At 36.9% G+C, this 21245-nt stretch overlaps 1 protein-coding gene across 5 annotated transcripts in view; it reads left to right on the forward strand.

The window, feature by feature from the left end:
* The window catches only part of BTRC (beta-transducin repeat containing E3 ubiquitin protein ligase), a 178062-nt gene that overhangs the window by 95956 nt on the left and 60861 nt on the right, over positions 1-21245 (forward strand). For all 5 annotated transcript variants that reach the window (XM_068548409.1, XM_068548404.1, XM_068548405.1 and 2 more), the window contains one exon: positions 15323-15412. In XM_068548409.1, coding sequence (XP_068404510.1) covers positions 15386-15412 — 27 coding nt within the window. In that variant the 5' untranslated portion in view covers positions 15323-15385. The remainder of the gene's footprint in view (positions 1-15322; positions 15413-21245) is intronic.

Genomic DNA, 21245 nt, shown 5'->3' on the forward strand with positions numbered 1-21245 from the left:
CTATTAAGTCCAGCACATACAGATGGACCAGCAGGTCACACATGGGACTAATCTGATTCATTTTAAAAATAAATGCATACATTATTGAATCATTTTATACTTGTAAGATCTGTTGTGTGCAGTATTTGAAATAATGTTGTTTTTTTCATTGCTTTTTTAGCAGGTTCTCTTTACCCCCTCTGCTTTAATATAACAACCGTTTTTGGGTTTGTTTTTGTTTGTCCTCCTAGTGCTCCAAACTGATTTTTCTAATATCTGTCATTCAGTGTTGAGATCCAAGCTCTGGAGATTAATTAGGTCATGAGGCTTTTCCCCCTCCTTTCTTTGTAAAGGGTTTTATCTCCATTCTCTTTGTGAAGAGCATGAACTCAATGTTCTTGGAAAGAGAAATGGCCTTTAGAAATGGGGAAGTAGGAGATCCTCCTGGGGCACTTGGAGTCTTTTAGCTTCTGGGTGTTTTAACAGCCCCATGAATGCAGATTTGTAAATTTATTGCAGTGCCATCTGTTTTTTTGCTCGAACCAGATTACTGTTGGCTTGTGTCTGTCTATTGTGGTGGTCACTCCCTAGGAGCTTGCCCTCTCAGTCTTAGGGATGAGTGATGAATAGCAGGGGTCAATAGAAGCGGGTCACAGGGCAGCTGTCCAGGATTGCCCTGAACTTGATTACGCCACCGCCAAGTTTTTTAATGTAGGATGTAGTATATAAGCTGTTTAAACTGCCTCTTTTCGCTAATGCATATGACAATAATGAAGTGCCATTTGCTCCCCACACCCCACCTTTAGTCAAGTTATTATAGATAAAAAGATGTCAAAGCTGCCTTTTACCTAGTGTTGATGTAAGTAGGATTTGCATCATGTGGGCCAGTCCCTTGAGATTCTTTTGCAGACTATTTCTAATGGGGTTTCAGGAACTCTTTCACCACTGATTTTAAAATGCTAAGTTATGTTCTAATAAATTTAGTGTTGTTTTAAACTAATTTTAGAGTTTACATATATTATCCTAAAGTATAGTTTTACCATTGTTGATAGGATATGACCACTGCCTGTTAACTTGGAGTTATTTAACTACTGGAGGAGCTGAAAGAAGTATAATCATTACAGTTCTTACAGACATTAAAAGGGTAAAAGGGAATATGACAAATAACTTTAAGGCAAAAATTTGGCTTCTTCAATGATACGGACGAATTCCTTGAAAAACACAACTTACTGAAACCAAAACAAAGTGAAACAAAATTTGAATAGCCGTATGTCTATTTAAAAAATTGAATTATCAAAACGCCCATAGGGTTTCCTGGTGAACTCTATCAAACATTTAAGGAATAAATAACACCAAAATAGAAAATAGAGAAGGAAAGAACACTCCCTGACTTGTATTATGAGGTTACCATAACCATTATTCCGAAACTTGACAAAGACCTTAGCAGAAAAAGAAACTATTGAAGGATTAAGTCACGAGACGTTACTCCCTGTGTCACCAAGTCATTTTGTATACCTGCTTTTCCATTTCATTTCCAACATCAGAAGGCAGTAGAGTTCGGGGCAGGGGAAAGAAATGCAATGTATTCTTTTAATTTTCTAAGTTTTTGAATAATCTTCTGACATCTTGGCATTAAGTGTAAACTTTTATTTAAAGGACGTACAAAGTAGCTACAATTTTCTTCTTACTTTTATTCCTAGAATGTGAAGCCAAGAAAACCATAGCAAATGTGTTCATATCTTTTAATTCATATCTGCAAACAAGGGCAAAGGCCTGGGAGGATACATGAAAGTACTCATTACTTTTTGAAAACATAACCTTACAACACACAACTCCTTCTTTGCTTCACATTGGTGCTAATAGGATCTGTCAACCCTGCCTTTCTCTGTAATTGAGTAAATTGTGACCTCTGTCTAATCCTTCTCCCATCCCCCATTCCCTTTGTGTATGTGTCCACTTACCATCCTGAGAACGTGGGTAGTGATAAATAAAGCATTGAGTAGTGCTCTCTCAACTCTTTGAAAGCAGCATGATGCCAGCCCTCTAGTTATATTTCTTTAAGTGTTTACGTTTTTCTGTATTCTTTCTCTTGTGTAGCTGGAACCCTGGGGATGCAAAGCCATGAGAGAGGCCAAGAAGCTAACAAAGTAGCTGTCTCCCTTGTTAGCTTGTTCCTTTATTCTTTAAAAACAAGATAAAAACCATCTGGCTCAGGGCATTACATTTTCCTCCCCCATGCACCTCTATAGATGGAGACTTCACCTGCAGTGAGGGTTTACATTGATTAGGGAGGGAGCAGTAATTCAAGCTTCCATCCTCTTCAAGGATACTTTGCAGTCTTTAAAGGTGCTGACCCACTGAGTTAAACTGTCAAGGGAGGATAAAAAAGTATCTTCATCCCAGGAGGTAACAGCTGCTAGGTTTTCAACACCTTGCATGCTGCTGGAAGAATGTCACAATTGTCAGCTGAAAGAAAAATGACTCTGTTGTCATCTTCTGTTAATGACTGGGCCTTATAAAAGGAACTACATAAGCCTTTTAGAAGGAATAAGTAGCTGTTTTCCTTTCCTACCACCTTCCCCCACCTCTCCCCCAAATGCCTATGTCGTTCTAAACATTACCTTGGAGTAGATGCACAAAAAACAGCGGTGAAGAACTTAAAAGTTAAAACAACCCAGTGTAAGCATGGAGGTCTGATTGGCATAGCTCCTTTATACAGTTGGCTGAGTAGGAGGAACAAGCACATCACTGACACAGAAAATGACATTATCGTGTGTATTAACCAAACAACAACAACAACAACAGAAAGTCATTCATAAGCCAGTGAACTGAGAGAAAACATACTGTATTTCTGCTCTTTGGAGGACAATTTGTTTTCAAGCAGCATCCAGATGGGTAAATACCACGACATTTCTTTTTTCAAGAGATCCACTTCTTTTCTTCCTTTAAAAAAAAAAAAGGGAGAGAAACTCACTGAATTTTACTTCCTTTGATAGCTCTGTAATGTTTGTATATAATGGCATTCCCTTCTTTCTGATTTGATTGATGAGGGGGAAAGGTTTAATGAAGTCCCTGATATCAGGCAGACAGGTTTTTTTCCTATTTGTTTTTGGTTAGTCATTTTAATTGTTTTGAGTAATTAGAAGGTACACACAGCCAAGGGAGCTTTGTTCTGATAATTGCTCAAGAAAATCCATTCCCTATCTGCCTTTGCTTTGTGTTAAGACATTTCTCCCCCTAGTGGCAATAGTAAGCACTTTGTCTTGGCAGTAGGCAAGGTGTAATTGCAATATGACAAACTATGCTTCAGGGACTATCTTGTAAATACTTTAGTTTGGGGTTTGGCATTATTTCATTATATATGTGTGTTTTTTCCCCCTAAGAAACTTCCTACCTCTTTTTTTTTTTTTTCCCTGAAGTGCTTTGGGCTTTGGATGAAAAAAAATTGCCTGAAATGTTTATTAAAAAAAAAAAAAAACAACCGTAGTACATCCTGGGTAATGTTTTGCAGCTTGACTTAATTTTAGTCATCTGTTTTAATTACCTATTTATAAAAATGCTTTTGCATTTGTAGACATTATTTAATACTTTGGAAGAAGCACCTCATTTGAAATAAATAAATAAATTGTACTTATTTTTAAATAGTCCATATAAAAGACCTTAAAGGTAATTAATGTAGGTCCCTTAAGTAAGACAAAAATGATCTTTCCAAGTCTGATGAAGTGATTTGTTTATTTAACTTCCCACTTTGGCTGAATCCTTCAGAGTCTAATAACTTTTTTTTAAAAAATGGTCTTTGCAATTTGTGTCTGGCTACAAGAACCCTTCTTCAAAAGCAAGCAATTTAATAACCAGCTTTCTTAAAATTACTTTGAGGAAGGAAGACTGTATAGGGGGTTGGTGTTTTGTTTTATTTTTATTTCAGTGTAATCATTCTTCGATAAATTGTGTAATTGCTGATTTAGTAGAAAAAATATTATTGAACTCCTGGGTTGTAATGACCATAAAAAGTGTATTTTCATATAGAGACTTGAGATATTGTGAATAAATTATAAAGGAAACAGCTTATATGTTGGTTGAAGTCCATATGGGCCCAATTTATTTTGTGTTCAGTGCTTAATCTGGATGTACCATTAAAAAGGTGGGAGGGGCTATTGTATCCAGTTGTGTGAATCCTTAAAAAATCTGCCCTAAGAGCAACATGGAATGAGATCAGATACAACTTTGCATCTATTGAATGCGATTTGGTAGCATCATTGAGGCATTTTTAAAGCCCAGTTCCACCTTCCCTAGATGTCATTTTTTAGTTTGCTTTTTCTATCCCACATTCTTGCTGGGGACTTGATATTTTTATTTTATATATATATATATATATATATATATATATATATATATATATATATATAATCTGAAGGTCCCTGTGTACCCCTCCCCACCCCCTAATTGCTAGCCATTTTCATTATAACTGTATCTTGTTTTGCTATAGGGCTGCTGAACAGATTTCTTAAGCAGCTTTTTGCAAGGTTAAAAGAATGCAGCCCGGTAACAAGTTTGTGTCATTTTAAATATATACCTTCTAGTAAATAAGGAGAAGTCTGGCAATCAATCCCTTTTAGTGTGTTATATGTTTCACCTGACAACTAAACCTTCTATTGATTAGCCATTACTTTGTTAGATAATCCTATGTCATTGAATCCATTGTAAAAAATTAAACTCTTTAAAATGTTTTACCCTAGCAGCAGTGTGAAAATTGAAAACTTGTTCAGAATTACAGCCTGCTTTCACAAAGAAGGTAGTTTTCAGCAAGGCATCTTACTGGTTTATGCTTACGTGCTTTATATGCAATATAAAAACATATTAAAGTACTCTAATGCAAAACTCTCTGTCTCTGGTTTAGCAATGAAGCTACCTTTTCAGATGTTGCATGGGTACAGAACCTATCTTGCCTGTGGCTCTTATACTCACTAGTTTATTTAGCTGGAAGGAGTCTTATAATAGTAAAATACTGAATGTAAAATATTTGATTCTTTAGAAAGCCTTTTTATTCCAGAGTGGTCTAAGGACTGTGATCAGTTTTGGTTTACTAATCTAGGTGACTTCCTTTGGGGAAAAAGAAGATCATATACCCATTTTACAGATGGAATGTCTAGAAAATAAAAACCTATATATACCCTTACTCTAGAAACTCCTGCAGGTTCCCTAATGTTCCCCTGAGTGTGTTATACTCATTTCTGAGGGGAAAAGGAATTTTGGAGGAAAAATTAGTTTTCTACCTGCCATGACTATTTTATTCAGAAAAACAAAATAACATTTTTATTAATTAACTGGACAGAGCTCTAATACTTTATCCCCTAAATATTAACTGCAGACTTTTATATTTTCATTGAAATAAAGTTTTCATATAGTGAATTATATAGATATTAATTGCATAAGTCAATAAATTTTTGATAAGTTTTTCCAATTGTGTAACCACCACCCCAATCAAGCTATAGGACATTTTCATTACCCAAGAAAGTTCCCTTGTTCTCCTTCCCAGTTTCCCCACCCACAATGAATCAAACATTTATCAGCTTCCTGTCATAGATTAGTTTCGCCTTTCTTGAATTTTATGTAATAGAATCATCCATGTTGGGAGTCTCACTATCACTCAGCATAATGCTTATGAGATTCATCTATACTTCTGTGTTTATCAGTGGTTTATTCTCTTTTATTGTACAGTAAATTCCATTGAATAAATATACTACAGTTTGTTTTCCATTCTTTTGATGGACACTTGAGCTATTTCTGTTTTTATAAATGAAGTTGCTATGAATGCTCTTTAAGCTTTTTTGGTGAGCATGTGTTAAATACTTTTTCACGTGCTTTTTGACTATTCACATATTTTCTTTTGCGAAGTATCTGGTTTTTTGCCATTAAAAAAATTGCATTGTCTGCCTTATTAATGAGTTCTAGATAGTCCTCTGTCAGATATGTGTTCTGAATATTTTCTCACAGTCTGTATCTTGCCTGTTTATTCATGGTGTGTTTTGATGAGAAGTTTCTAATTTTTGAATGAAGTCCAGTCAATCAACCCTTACCCCATGATTATGAAGATATTCTAGGTTTTGTTCTATTGATAGAAGCTTTATAAGTTTTAGCTTTTACCTTGAAGTCTGATCCATTTCAAATTAATTCTTAAGTGTACTGTGAAGTAGAGTTTGGGGCTCATTCTTTTCCCCATACTTCTTTTTGACTAAAAAATTTTAAGATAGTTTATTTATTTTTTCCTGCAGTTTATTGTTAACATTTTATTGTGCTTATTTTCTGATTGTTTGGTTGACTAGTATTTGTTTGCTCATTTATTATTTATATTTTTTATTGAAGTATAGTTGATATATCATATGTTACAGGTGTACAGTATAGTGAGTCACAGTTTCTAAAGGTTATACTACATTTATAGTTATTATAAAATATTGGCTATATTCTCTGTGTTGTACAATCCCCATACTTTTTTATTCAGTTGTTTTGGAACCATCATTGAAAAGGCTTTCCTTTCCTCCATTGAATTACATGGGTGCCTTTGTCAAAAATCAGTTGGCTGTACAAGTGTGGTCTATTTCTGAACCTCCTGGAAAAGAGGCTGCTTGCTGCTGTATGCAGAGTAAAGGGTAACAGTGGCTGAGGCACTGACCAACTCCTACTTCATGTCCCTGCATGACACAGAAGATGAGCTCAAAGTCCTCTATTTTTTTTAGAGTTGTCTATCCTTGCACCAAATATTACACTGTCTTGATTGTTGTAATTTTAATAATTCTTGAAATCAGGTAATGTGAGTCCTCCACATTTTAATTTTTAATATTGTTTTGGCTATTCTAGGTACTTTACACTTCTATGTAAATTTTAGAATCAAGTTAGAATTTCTATTAGAAAGAAGTCTGTGGGGTGTTGATTTGGATTTTTTTGAAGCTATATATTCATTTGAGTAGAATTAACCTCTCAATAATATTGAGTCTTCCAGTGTGCAGACAGGGTCTGTATCTCTGTTTGTCTTTTTAAATTTTTCTAAGCAATGTTTTTTAGTTTTCAGTGTACATTTCTTGCACATAGTTTGTTAGATTTATTCCTAAGTACTTAATGTTTGTCAATGCTATTGTAAACTTTTCTCATTCTCTGTTTGTTGCTAGATTATATAAATGCAATTGGTTTTTGACTGTTGACCTTGTTTCCTATCATTTGTGAATAAAGAGAATTTTATTTTTTCTTTTCCAACCTATTTGCCTTTTGTTTCTTTTTCTTGCTTTATTTGAATGGCTAAGGCCTCCCTATAATGTTAAATAAATGTGGTAAGAGGACATCTTTGCCTTGTTCCCAGTTGAGAGAGAGTATTACGTCTTTTGCCACTAAGTATGATGTTAGTTGAAATTTTTTAGATGACCTTTATGGGATTGAAGAAGTTCCCTTTTATTCCTAGCTTGCTGAGGTCTTTTTTTTTTAAATCATGAATGGGTGTTTAATTTTGTCAAATTCACCTCCCCATTCTATTAATATGGAGAATTACATTAATTGACTTTATTAAGAAATTTTGTGTCTGTGTTCATGAGGGATATTGGTCTGTAGCTTTTTTCAAACGTCTTTGTCATGTTTTGGTGTCAAGGTTATGCTGGCCTTATAAAATGAGTTGGGAAGTCTTTCCTTCCTCCTCCATTTTCTAAAAGTGTTTGTATATGATCCTGATGTTCTTCTTCCTTAATATTTAATAGAATTCACCAGTGAAACCGTCTGGGCCAGAAGTTTTCTTTGTGGGAAGATTTCTTTTTAAATTTATGTGGTGTGGTTTTTAATAATTTCAACTTCTTTAATAGATATAGAGCCGTCTAGATTTTCTATTTCTTATTATGTCAGTTTTGGTAATTTGTGTCTTTCAAGAAATGTGTCCTATTTTATTCAGCAGATTGTAAACTATTAATATATTTTATTTTATTTTAATACTCTTACATTTTAGGCCAATGAGAGCCCATTTAGGCTGGCATCCATTTCTCCTCTGATGTATGTCCAACATTCCCTGAGTGTTTCCAGGTTCATCTTGTATTTACCCTGTCCAATCCCGGAATCAACCATTCCTCCAGGGAACTATGGTTCCTCTTAGTGAAGAATGGTATTTAGAAGCCAAGATTTAAGCATTAACCTTTATTTTACATCTATATTATATGTTTTGAAAACCATGAGTTCGCACTGATACCTCCAGTTCCAATACAGTGACACAGAGTTTGTTTTAGATTTCTCCCTCTTCATATTTGTAATTCTCTTTTCTAATGGTAAGAAACCTGGTTTGAGTTTTTTCCTTTTAGCACTTAAAAAAATCATGTTCCCCAGGGAATTCCGTGGTGGTGCAGTGGTTAGGACTTGGTGCTTTCACTGCCAAGGGCCCAGTTCAGTCCCTGGTCAGAGAACTAAGATCCCGCAAGCCTCGAGGTGCAGCCAAAAAAAAAAAAAAAAAAAAATAGTGTTCCCTTGTCTTCTAACCTTCATTGTTTATGGTGAAAAATCTGCCATTATTTATATTGTTACTCCCATGTGTGCAGCATCCCTTTTTTCTTTGGCTGCATTTAAAGTTTTGTCTTTGTTATTGGTTTTCAGCAGTTTTGACTGCGTTGGGCCTAGGTCTTGTTTTCTGATTTGGGGTTTTTTTGTATTGATCTTCTGGGGTTTGCTTATCTTAGATCAGTAAGCCAATGGTTTTTACCAAATTTTAGAAATATTTGGTCACTATTTTTATAACTTTTTGTGCCCCATTCTTGCCTCTCTTCTGGGTCTCCAATTACACAATGTTAGAGCATTGAAAATTGTCCCACAGGTGGCTGAGACTCTGTTCTTTTTTTCTTTTACTCTTTCTGTTCTTCAGATTATTTCAGTTGAATCTGTCTCTGAAGTTCATTGGTCTTTTCTTCTGCCATCTCCAACCTGCTTTTAAGTCCATCCAGTAAATTTTTAATTTCTAGAATTTGTTTGGTTCATTTTAGTTTTTTATTTTAAGGGTGAAAATTTCCATCTGTTTACTCATTGTGATTGTATCTTTCTTTAAGTTGTTGAACATATTTGTTATAGCTTCTGTAGAGCCTTTATGTACTGATTCCCATAACTAGATCATCTCGGGGTCATTTTCTATTGATTTCTTTTTCTCTTTACTATGGGTCCCATTTATTTTCTTCTTCTCATGTCTAGTGTTTTTGATTGTATAGTGGACATTATAAACAATACATCGTGGAGACTCTGGTTTCTTTTATCTTCCTCTGATTATCTTACTGGCTGATCACTGTGACTTCATACAGTCTTGGTTTATGTTTGTTAGGGCAGGTGTGTTTTGGTTTTGACCTTAGTCCTGAGGCACATCCCTTAGTCCTGAAGACTTACTCTTTAGTCTAAATGCAGGGTCTTTCTAAGTTTTCAATGGAAAGTTTGAGATGCTTATTAAGCCCCTCTAATTTAGTAGGAATCAAATTCAAAACCTTGTCTCCCCTCATGGGCAGCAGCTGGAGTCTCTGCTCAGATCTTGCAGTCTTCTAGCTTTTACTTTCCATTGGAATATTTGGAGTCTCCCATTTATGTAAGTAGTTTGAGGGTTAGCCATGGATTTGAGGGAAATTTATATGCATGTTTTGATGCTTCATCCCTGCCCTGTCTCTTTCTATTTTCTATTTTTCTTCTCAATTTCTAGCCACTATGGCTGCCCTGAACTCCATCTTCTGACATCTCAAGCTGATAGGCTGTGGCTTTCTAACTGAATTTTAGTCACCCTGCACCAAATAGCCTAGTGAGTACCCTCAGGGAAAAAGCACGTAAACATGGATCTTACCCAGTGTGAGTCTCCTTTTTCAAAGTCAGTCCACACCTCCCCCCAATTTCTGCCTACTTTTGGTCAACCTCTAGTGCCTTTGTTATTTTAAAATATTTTTTCCATGGTTTGTAATTGTTATCTGAAAAGGGGTTAATCTCATACAAACATCTCTGCCATTACTGGGACCAGAACTCTTTGACTTAAAGTTTTATTTTATTTAGTATATATCAATTGCTTCATAAATGTCTTAAAAACACATTAAGTTTCATTTTTTAAAAATTGTGTTGTCAGATGACATAAATCACAACAAGCTCCTTTTTGACCCACCTCCTAGAGAAATGGAAATAAAAACAAAAATAAATAAATGGGACCTAATGAAACTTAAAAGCTTTTGCACAGCAAAGGAAACCATAAACAAGACGAAAAGACAACCCTCAGAATGGAAGAAAATATTTGCAAATGAAGCAACTGACAGAGGATTAATCTCCAAAATTTACAAGCAGCTCATGCAGCTCAGTATCAAAAAAACAAACAACCCAATCCAAAAATGGGCGGAAGACCTAAATAGACATTTCTCCAAAGAAGATACACAGATTGCCAACAAACACATGAAAGGATGCTCAACATCACTAATCATTAGAGAAATGCAAATCAAAACTACAATGAGGTATCACCTCACACCAGTCAGAATGGCCATCATCAAAAAATCTACACACAATAGGGCTTCCCTGGTGGCGCAGTGGTTGAGAATCTGCCTGCCAATGCAGGGGACACGGGTTCGAGCCCTGGTCTGGGAAGATCCCACATGCCACGGAGCAACTGGGCCCGTGAGCCACAATTGCTGAGCCTGCGCGTCTGGAGCCTGTGCTCCGCAACAAGAGAGGCCGCGAGAGTGAGAGGCCCGCGCACCGCGATGAAGAGTGGCCCCCGCTTGCCGCAACTAGAGAAAGCTCTCGCACAGAAACGAAGATCCAACACAGCCATAAATAAATAAATAAGTAAATAAAATTTTAAAAAAAATCTACACACAGTAAATGCTGGAGAGGGTGTGGAGAAAAGGGAACCCTCTTGCACTGTTGGTGGGAATGTAAATTGATACAGCCACTATGGAGAACAGTATGGAGGTTCCTTAAAAAACTAAAAATAGAACTGCCATATGACCCAGCAATCTCAGTACTGGGCATATACCCTGAGAACTCCATAATTTAAAAAGAGTCATGCACCTCAGTGTTCATTGCAGCACTATTTACAATAGCCAGGACATGGAAGCAACCTAAGTGTCCATCGACAGATGAATAGATAAAGAAGATGTGGCACATATATACAGTGGAATATTACTCAGCCATAAAAAAAATGAAATTGAGTTATTTGTAGTGAGGTGGATGGACCTAGAGTCTGTCATACAGAGTGAAATAAGTCAGAAAGAGAAAAACAAATACTGTATGCTAACACATATATATGGAATCTAAAAAAAAAAAAAAAAAGTTCTGAAGAACCTGGGGTCAGGACAGGAATAAGACGCAGACGTAGAGAATGGACTTGAGGACACGGAGAGGGGGAAGGGTAAGCTGGAACGAAGTGAGAGAGTGGCATGGACTTATATATACTACCAAATGTAAAATAGATAGCTAGTGGGAAGCAGCCACATAGCACAGGGAGATCAGCTCGGTGCTTTGTGACCACGTAGAGGGGTGGGATAGGGAGGGTGGGAGGGAGACGCAAGAGGGAGGAGATATGGGGATATATGTATATGTATAAATGATTCACTTTGTTATAAAACAGAAACTAACACACCATTGTAAAGCAATTATACCCCAGTAAAGATGTTAAAAAAAAAAATTGTGTTGTCGGGACTTCCCTGGTGATCCCGTGGTAGAGAATCTGCCTTCCAATGCAGGGGATGCGGGTTTGAATCCTGGTCCAGGAGCTAAGATCCCACATGCCGCGGGGCAACTAAGCCCGCACGCCACCACTACTGAGCTTCCGCGCCTCAGCTAGAGCCCGTGTGCCGCAAACTACAGAGCCCACGCACTCTGGAACCCGTGTGCCACAACTACAGGGCCCACTTGCCCTGGAGCCTGCATGCCACAGCTAGAGAAGAAATAAAACCCACACGCCACAACTAGAGAGAAGCCCACACGCTGCAGTGAAGAGCCCGCGTGCCACAACAAAAGATCCCACATGCCTCAACGAAGATCCTGTGTGCCACGACTAAGACTCAACACAGCCAAAAATAAATTAAATAAATAAATCTTTTTTTAAAAAAAATTGTGTTGTCTGTACATGAAAAGTGTTTGTGGTATTAGCAGTTGCAAAAGAAATACTGAACCTGAGTCCAGAATGTATTAGTACATGTCCCAATAGCGCCTGTACACTAATGTCAAATGATCGTTTATTCTTTTAAAATATGTGTTTGAAATAATTTCAACTTAAACAATATAAGAATAAAACAAATGGATAAATTTTTAAAAGTTTAACTTGTTTAAATGGAAAACCAAATTTATAATGTTATTTTTCCCTATTTTCTTAAATTTTATTCTTGTCTATTTACTCTTTTCCAAAGAATGATAATTGACCAAAAATGAATTATTTAAAATATCTATGCATCCATTGCTAATATAAGTAAATACATAAATGAATAAGTAAACAAACAGGGGAAGAACTCATAGCGCTTCCTTAAGAAGAATTTCAATTAATAGATGTAGATGGAAAGAGAAATTTAAAAGTCACCATTAGAACACCACAGTAAAAATTACAACAGGCAAGATCCGCCAGTATGCTACAATTAGCAGGCAAAAGTTGAAGCAGAAGCAAAATATTTGCGTAGTCTTCAAGTATTTCCCACAATATATTTGGTAATTTCTAAAGGAAAAATAATAAGCTCATAATAGAGAATCTTGGCAGACACAACCTTAGGCAAGTGGTCAAGGTTAATATCACCAGAAACACTCAGCAACATACCTCTTGACTTGATGCATTGAGAAGGGCATATCACCTCTGTTGTATCCTTCCCAATAATGTATAACCTCAATCTGATCATGAGAAAACATGAGACAAACCCAAACAAAGGGACATTCTGTAGATTAATCAGTACTCTTCAGAAGTGTCAGATCCATGAAAGACAAGCAAAGACTGAGGAATTGTCACAGGTTAGAGGAAACTAAGGATACACAGCAACTAAATGCAATGTGGGATCTTGGATTAGATCCCGAACAGAAAAAGGATGTTAGTGGAAAAACTGGTGAAACTCAAATAAGTTCTTAACTTTATATTGTACCAAGGTTAATTCCTTAGTTTTGACAAATGTTCTGTGGTGTTGTGTAAGACATCAACATAAAGGGAAGCTGGGGGATTTCCCTGGTGGTCCAGTGGTTAAGAGTCCAGCTTCCAATGCAAGGGACGTGGGTTCGATCCCTGGTGGGGGAACTAAGATCCCACATGCTGCAGGGCAACTAAGCCCACGCGCTGCAACTATTGAGCAAGCCCACACGCTGCAACTAGAGAGCCCATGTGCTGCAACTACAGAGCCCGTGTGCCACAACTAGAGAGAAGCCCGTGCACCACAACTAGAGAGGAACCTGCGCACCACAACGAAAGATCCTGTGTGCCACAGCTAAGACCCGATGCAGACAAAAATAATAAATAAATAAATATTTCAAAAAACATAAAGGAAAGCTGGGGAAGGGTATACAGGAACTCATCTATTTTTGCAACTATTCTGTAAATCTAGAATTTTAACAAATTGATTCTTTCCTATTATTGGTTATAAGAGATCACCCACGTCTTAAGATTTTTCTCTTTAATTTCAACACACATATTTATATCAATAGTTCTCAAAGAGTGTTCTTAGACCAGCAGCATTAACATCAGCTGGGGACTTGTTAAAAATGCAGATTCTCAGAAGCTCTGGGGATGGGACCCAGCAATCTGTGTTTTAACAAGCCCAGATGATTCTGACATGCACTATTGTTTGAGAGCTGTGACATGTACTATCAGTAAAAACTTGAGACTAAAAGGAAACATTTTAATTAATACATTGGCAAGTTTGATTACAATAAAGTATAACCAGTGTTTTTTTTTAAATTGTGGTAAAATACATGTAACATAACATTTACCATCTTAACTATTCTTAAACATACAGTTCGTGATATTAAATACATTCACATTGTTGTGTAATAGTCACCACCATTCATCCGCATAACTTTTTTTTTTTAATTTTAAAATTTTATTTTCGGCTGCATTGGATCTTTGTTGCTGCGCGCGGGCTTTTCTCTAGTTGTGGCAAGCCGGGGCTACTCTTTGTTGCGGTGCGTGGGCTTCTCATTGCAGTGGCTTCTCTTGTTGCCAAGCACAGGCTCTAGGCACGTGGGCTTCAGTAGTTGTGGCTCACGGGCTCTAGAGCGCAGGCTCAGTAGTTGTGGTGCACTGGCTTAGTTGCTCCACGGCATGTGGGATCTTCCCGGACCAGGGCTCGAACCCATGTCCCCTACATTGGCAGGCGGATTCTTAACCACTGCGCCATCAGGGAAGTCCTATCCACATAACTCTTAACGTCTTGTAAAACTGAAACTCTGTACTCATTAAACAGTAACTCCCTATTCCCCGCTTCTCCCAGCCCCTAGCAGCCACCATTCTATTTTCTGTTTTGACTATCTAAGTGGAATCATACAGTGTTTGTCTTTTTGTGACTGGCTTATTTCACGTAGCATACGGTCCTTAGGTTTCATCCATGTTGCAGTATATGGCAGAACTTCTTTCCTTTTTAAGGTTGAATACCATTCTATTGTATGTATATACCACATTTTGCTTATCCATTCATCCGTCAGTGGACACTTGGGTTGCTTCCATATTTTAGCTATTGTGGATAATGCTGCTATGAACATGGATGTACAAGTATCTCATCAAGACTCTGTTTTCAGTTCTTTTGGGTATATACCCAGAATTGGAATTGCTGGATCATATGGTAATTCTATTTTTAATTTTTTTGAGGAACCGCCACTATACTGTTTTCCACAGTGGCTGTACCATTTTACATTCCCACTAACAGTGCACAAGGGTTCAAATTTCTCCACATTTTCACCAACACTTGTTTTCTGGTTTTGTTTTGTTTTTTTAATAGTAACCATCCTAATGGGTGTAAGGTGGTATCTTATGGTAGTTTTGATTTGCATTCCTCTCATGATTAGTCATGTTGAGCATCTTTTCATGTGCTTTTTAGCCATTTGCATATCTTCTTGGATAATCTCTGTTCAAGTCCTTTGCCCATTTTTGAATAACTGACACCCCTACCTTTCGTATATACAGTAAAGTCACTGCTGCTCACATACTTCTTCATGGGCACATCAGTGGCACTTTTGGGCTCTCACTTTCTTTACTTCCCCCTGTCTACCTTGTCCTGCAGCTCCCGTAAATCTGGTATTTACACATAGGATCTATTTGTGTGTTGATTTTGAGAAATAAGGCAGAATTTGAAAACTACACGACAGTATTTCAGTATTTAAACCTATTTCCAAAAAATTCTCTTTACAGACCTACAACAGCTGTGCCAGACTCTGCTTAAATCAAGAGACAGTATGTCTAGCAAGCACTGCTATGAAGACTGAAAATTGTGTGGCCAAAGTAAGTAATATTACACATCAATATATATTATACCACATCATAATAATGGTTTATCTATAGACGTCTTTACTCAGTATTGCTATTAAAGACTATTATAGGATTTTAAAATATTTATTTATTTTATTTTAATTTATTTGGCTGCGCTGGGTCTTAGTTGCAGCGTGTGGGATCTTTTAGTTGCGGCATGTGGGATCTTTAGTTGCGGCATACAAGCTTTTTATCTTTAGCTGGGCATGCAGAATCTAGTCCCCTATCCAGGGATTGAACCCAGGGCCCCTGCATTGGGAGCACAGAGTCTTAACGGCTGGACCACCAGGGAAGTCCCTATTATAGGATTTTTAAAAAGAATGTAGGAGGCATCATTTTATCCAAAGCAGATTGCAAGTTGGAGTTTCTATCTCTTCAGTTGCAGCAGAATTTTTTGATTATGTGTTCTGGTCACACTTTAGCCTAATTCACATTTGTTGCTTGACACTAGTTATGGATTATTACAGATAAGATCTGTGTGGGACTTCCCTGGCTGTGCAGTGGTTAAGACTCCTTGCTTCCACTGCAGGGGACACGGGTTCGATCCCTGGTTGGGGAACTAAAGATCCCGTGTGGCGCGACCAAAAAAAAAAGATTTGTATAAAAAAATATACAGTTATTCTCATAAGTCTGTTGGTGGTTTTAAAATGTAATAAGTACAGAGTACACCATTGTAGGATTGTGAAATATGCTATAGAAAATCCAATTATTATATCACTATTATTATTTATTGAGCGGCTATTGATAAAAATACTGCTTTTGGTGATCTTGATCTGACTGGACAAGTATGTTTAATCATGCATATGGAGCTTCTTGTTTCTTATGTATAAATGTGTGCCATATCTATAGCCTAAATACAAAAATAATCTTATGTATTAGAGATCTTACAATCTAATAATTGTATCAACTATGCCTCAAGTTTTCCATCTCTAATTACTCAGGAACTTTGACCAAAATTTAGATTTCAGCCATTTAAATTATTCCAGGAGTAAGTAGAAGTACAGTACGGGCTCTGTTTCTAGACTTCTACTCTGCATATCTGCAAAATTACTGCCTTTTATAACTATTTAGGGATTTGTCACTTTTACAACATTCCCAACTTTAACTAGTTTAATCTATTGTGTTATACACTCAGGGTCTCTGTTACTGTTATTATTAGAGCCAGGCCTGGTATCATGTGTCTCCATTCTTTGCTACAAAAATCAAGGAACAGCAATATTTTTAATTTTGTTTTATTTCTTAAAACAGGAAGTAGTTTCAGTTGATAAAGGACATACTTTATCAACTGAAAATATATCATACAAAACAGAACCATTGGAAATGATCCATATAAGAAATGTCGCAATTTATTAAAAGTTATAGTGAAAAAAGGTAGAGTTAATCAGTTCAATTCTTAAATTAGAATGTCTTAATAATTTACTGCAAAATATGAATATTATAAATTAACGTGTATTTATTTTTCAGTCATATAGTCACAACTAGCCAAGTGCTGATTGACCCTATTTTTTATCTAGCATTGGTACATTGAGGAGACCAATAATTTGGGCCTTTGAAAATAATCTTTTTCCTTTTTGGCCATGCTGTTCTCAGTTTCATCACAAGTGGGTGACTTCTGGCTAAACAAGGTAAAATCTTAGCATGAGCACCGATCCAAGGACAGGGTGACGATTTTAATGAGTTACATTGAGAGCTGGCCAAGTGAGCATCTGTTCCTTTTGTTTTCTCAATACTTTGTCAGCCAGGATCTCTAAGCTACATAGCTATGTTGGTGTATGTCTGTATGATGGTGTTTTTTTTCCTCTCCTACCTTCTACTTTAGCGGTGCATGGTTAGAAATCTTGTGGCATCTGGCACAATGGCATACTATGCTCTTGAGTGAGGAAATAAATTTGCTCATTGCTGCTGTTTCCATTGCTCTCAAATGGTGACCCTCTCATCCCATTCTTGCTTATTTTAGCATTATTCTGCCACCTATATCCTTTCATCATCTCCTTAAACACCCTAATTTAATAATGATTTCTATCACTTCCTAGTTTAGGAACCCACCTAACTTTCTGGTTCCTTTTATTGGCCCATCTTCATCTTCTGGTTCATTGCTTCAGATTTGAGCCAAATAATCAGTTGGTCAATGGCAAATAAAAACATGTAGCTGAAAATTCTCTTTCTTGCAACAGTCTCCAGTGAAGTGCCAATAACATGGGAAAAGGAAGAGTTTTCCCTTTTTTATTTACATGTGTTATGTGTATCTCATGATTCTGTGCTGCTTCTACTGGCCTCATTTATTGCTTGCCCTTTGAAAAGTAATGACTTGCCATTACTTTTGTAGGTCTGTAAGCTTGTCCCTATTTCATGCTCTTCACCTTTAGCCCTTAACTGGATAGTTTCACCTGCTATACTTGATATGGCTGCATCGGTTTTTAACTTGGTACAAGTATGTGTCGTTGATTCAGATTGTGCTCCAAAGTGGCCTTGAATGTCCATTTTCATGGAGAGCAGCTATAATATGGTGATATCAACCATTTTGGTCCTCTAGTTCAAAACAACTAATTCTGATAGGTGTGACTTTGGTTTGGGTGGAGATGGTAATTAAAGTCTAAGACCTTATTATTGAATACTGTTTATATAAGACATTAATACCAGTTAGTCCCTTGAAAAACAGCAATCCTGTTATGTTTGGACCCCTATACTATATTGTATGTGACTTCTTTGCCAGAGATATCTTAAAATAAATGTTTTATAATAGGTGTATGAAAAGAGACCCTTAGTCCTCTTTAGAATACAAGAAGACAAAGTTGTAAGGCAAACTGCAGCCACCCTCGGTTAATAATCTTCTGAATCTCTGACTTGAAGAATGAGTCTTAAGAAAATATTTTAAAATAAAAATGGAGGAAGGGTCATTTTGTAGTATAACTTAATCCAAGTAATATTTGGAGGCATTGAGATGTTTTTTATTTCTTCCAAAGCCTTCCTTCTTACTAATTATAGCCATGTAGTTCATGAGGTTTGTGTTTGGAACATGATAAGCTCTGTATTTATTGTAGCTTTAAATGGACAGTCATTATTGACTGCCAACTTAATCTTTAAAATCAATAATCATGTTGTACCTAATTGTCAACCTTCATGATATTTTTTAATTGGTAAAGAAAGCTTACTGGAAAAATAAAGAGCATTAACTTTTGTTATATTTTTATTGACTTTAAGTATTATTGAAAATTTTTGTTTTCAGGCTTTTCCCTAATTTACCCTTACACGTACACATACACATACAGTTAAAACTGAGTTGTTTTTGAACACATCTGCCTGGATTCCTGCCTAGGTCGGAGAAGTTCTGCCTCTTTATATTTAGAAAATAAACCCCTTCCATAGTCCTCTGTAGATGTGTTCTGTATTGTATTTGTTGTTGTTTGTTGTTATTGTTTTTTACTTTAGACTAATAATCTTTTTGCAACTGAGACAGAAAAATGTGATGTTCCTTTCCACTCACTCCAGATTTTGATAGAAGACTTGTTTTATTTATTTCCAAAATTATATCCGCAGGAAACAAGCTGTTTAAATTCAGATTATGCTGAAGCAAAATGGTCCTGGTATGAGAAGCAACGTGCTGTTTTACGAGCACAGAGTCCCTTTTCTCATAACTGATTGATAGTAAATATTTTCCTGAAGAATTATTGCCAACCATGAACAGTGCAACTGTTTCACTTTTTTCCTGTGCTACTTGCTGTACCAGCCATTGTCGGTAATTAAGATCTACAATTCACAATGCAGACGTTTGCACTTCCTCTGGGTCTGGGCTATTTATAAGGCATTTCAGCTGTTCAGAGTTTCTTTTGAGTTTTAAACTACGTGTTAACAGACTTCTTTAACACTCTGTTCCACAAGTAGCATGTCAGATGGTCCATTCTGCGCACAAGCTTCTCTGTTGGGTCTAAAGAGTAGCTTTGTGGAGAATATATTAAGATTTAACCATATCATTGAGGCTGGTGTGGTTGGAAAAACTGAAGTATAATGTTTTATGCATTAGGCTTATTGCTGTATTAAGGAGGCAGGAATTAAGTTCAGAAGTAATGTTTTTTCTTCCATCTTTAAATATTTATATGAATTTAATGAATGTTAATGGGGGTTACAGAGAGGTTCTGAGAAATACTAGTACAGTGACTTTTCCAAGCTCACTTTGAAGTAATAATAGAATCAAGAATCCTCATTATAGACAACAGTTTGTGTGTTTGTCAGATTAAGGATATGAGAATACATAACCTTCTAGATGTGCATGATATTTAAGAATACAAACATGGGGCACCAAAATGGATCAGCAGATTGACTGCACATTTGTTGTGTAATCAGCTTCAGGAACCCTAAGTAGCATATGCCACTGGAGGGGAAAGTGTAAACAGGAATCCTGGTCTGTATTAAAATTGGTAAAATTCAAAGTCATTTTCAACCATTTCAGCAAAGTTAATTTAAAAAAAAAGTTAGGACCCCAGTGAGAATCTTCATGAATTATAGTCTAGATTCACAGTAAATACTTGCACAGTCTCCTTGCTACCTGCGCTCATTGTTAAACATACAAGAAAAAGAAACAAGAAACTGAAAGCTGTTATCAAAATATGTTAAACTTTTGCCCTGAATGGGGATCAGACTGACTGTTTTTAAGTCTGAAGTCAGAGGCATTGATTCTGCACATTGGCCACCAGCATCATCCAGCAGAGCAGATCCGTGGAGAAAGGCAGGACACAGGTTCAGTGCTGATTTCTTGATGGCTCCTTGAATAGAGCTTATAACAAAGCCTTTCCAAGGCAGTTTTATTTGCCAAAACCTAAAACTTTCTGTAGTTCTTTTGAACTATAGTGTTTCTGTAAACTTTTTCCCTTCAGTGAACTCTTTATGAGCCTATTTTTAGATAGCAGCAGTGGTTCAACTTTTGGGAACCACTGATATATCTGACTGAGGCGCTTCAAGATGCTAGAACCTATTCACATTTCTATCTAGCCAGGGAGCTAATAAGATTGAGTTTGTCTTTGTGGGTTGATCTAGATTAGCATGAGATGAGCCCAGTCATTGTCTCCCTCAGTGGAAAAGGAAAGGTTGGGAGAGAGTGGGATGAAGGAAGAAAGTTTTTCATCAAGAACTGACTGCAGTATTGCCTGCTGATGCATGTCGGATCACCCGCACCAAGAGATCACATGGCTTCTCCAAAAGTCAAACGATCAATTCGCCTCGTTTTGGCTCTGTACTTAATGCACAAACAGTGCGATCTGCGGGGCTGTAATTGCATTGTTAGGGCCAAGGAACAAGCCTGTGCCTTTTCAGCAGACAGCTGGCAGGGAGAGAGGCATGTTGTTAGGAAAGAGAGAGGCAAGGCAAATAAAATTACTGCTAACGCTCAGAGATCGGCAGGAGTCCTACTTGCCTAATCTTACCGGTGGGAGCAAGCGGCTGTTGTAATCCAATTATAGCAGCATAAGCAATTTGTTAGACACTCCGCATAATGTAACAATTTCCCAATAAACTCTGACTTGTAATAACGTCGGCAAGAGTCCGCATAAATCTGCCCGAATGGTGGGGGCTGGAGCGTTCGGCTGGGGGCTTGTAATTGGCGCCATCAGCACGTTTTACGGAGTGCAGTATGGTGCAGTCTTTAGTGCAGGAATTTTAAGGAGAAAAGCGTGGCACACGTTTCTTAGAAAAAGAAAAGTGGCCATTAAAGGGGGAGCAGCAAGAAGGGCATACTCTTGCCTTCACATTACCTAGGAATCTTAGTATAGAAAGAAAACAGGAGGAAGCCATGTTTCCTTCTAATACTAAAAAG

This window comes from Eschrichtius robustus, chromosome 7 (assembly GCF_028021215.1).
Source record: "Eschrichtius robustus isolate mEscRob2 chromosome 7, mEscRob2.pri, whole genome shotgun sequence".
Lineage (NCBI taxonomy): Eukaryota > Metazoa > Chordata > Mammalia > Artiodactyla > Eschrichtiidae > Eschrichtius > Eschrichtius robustus.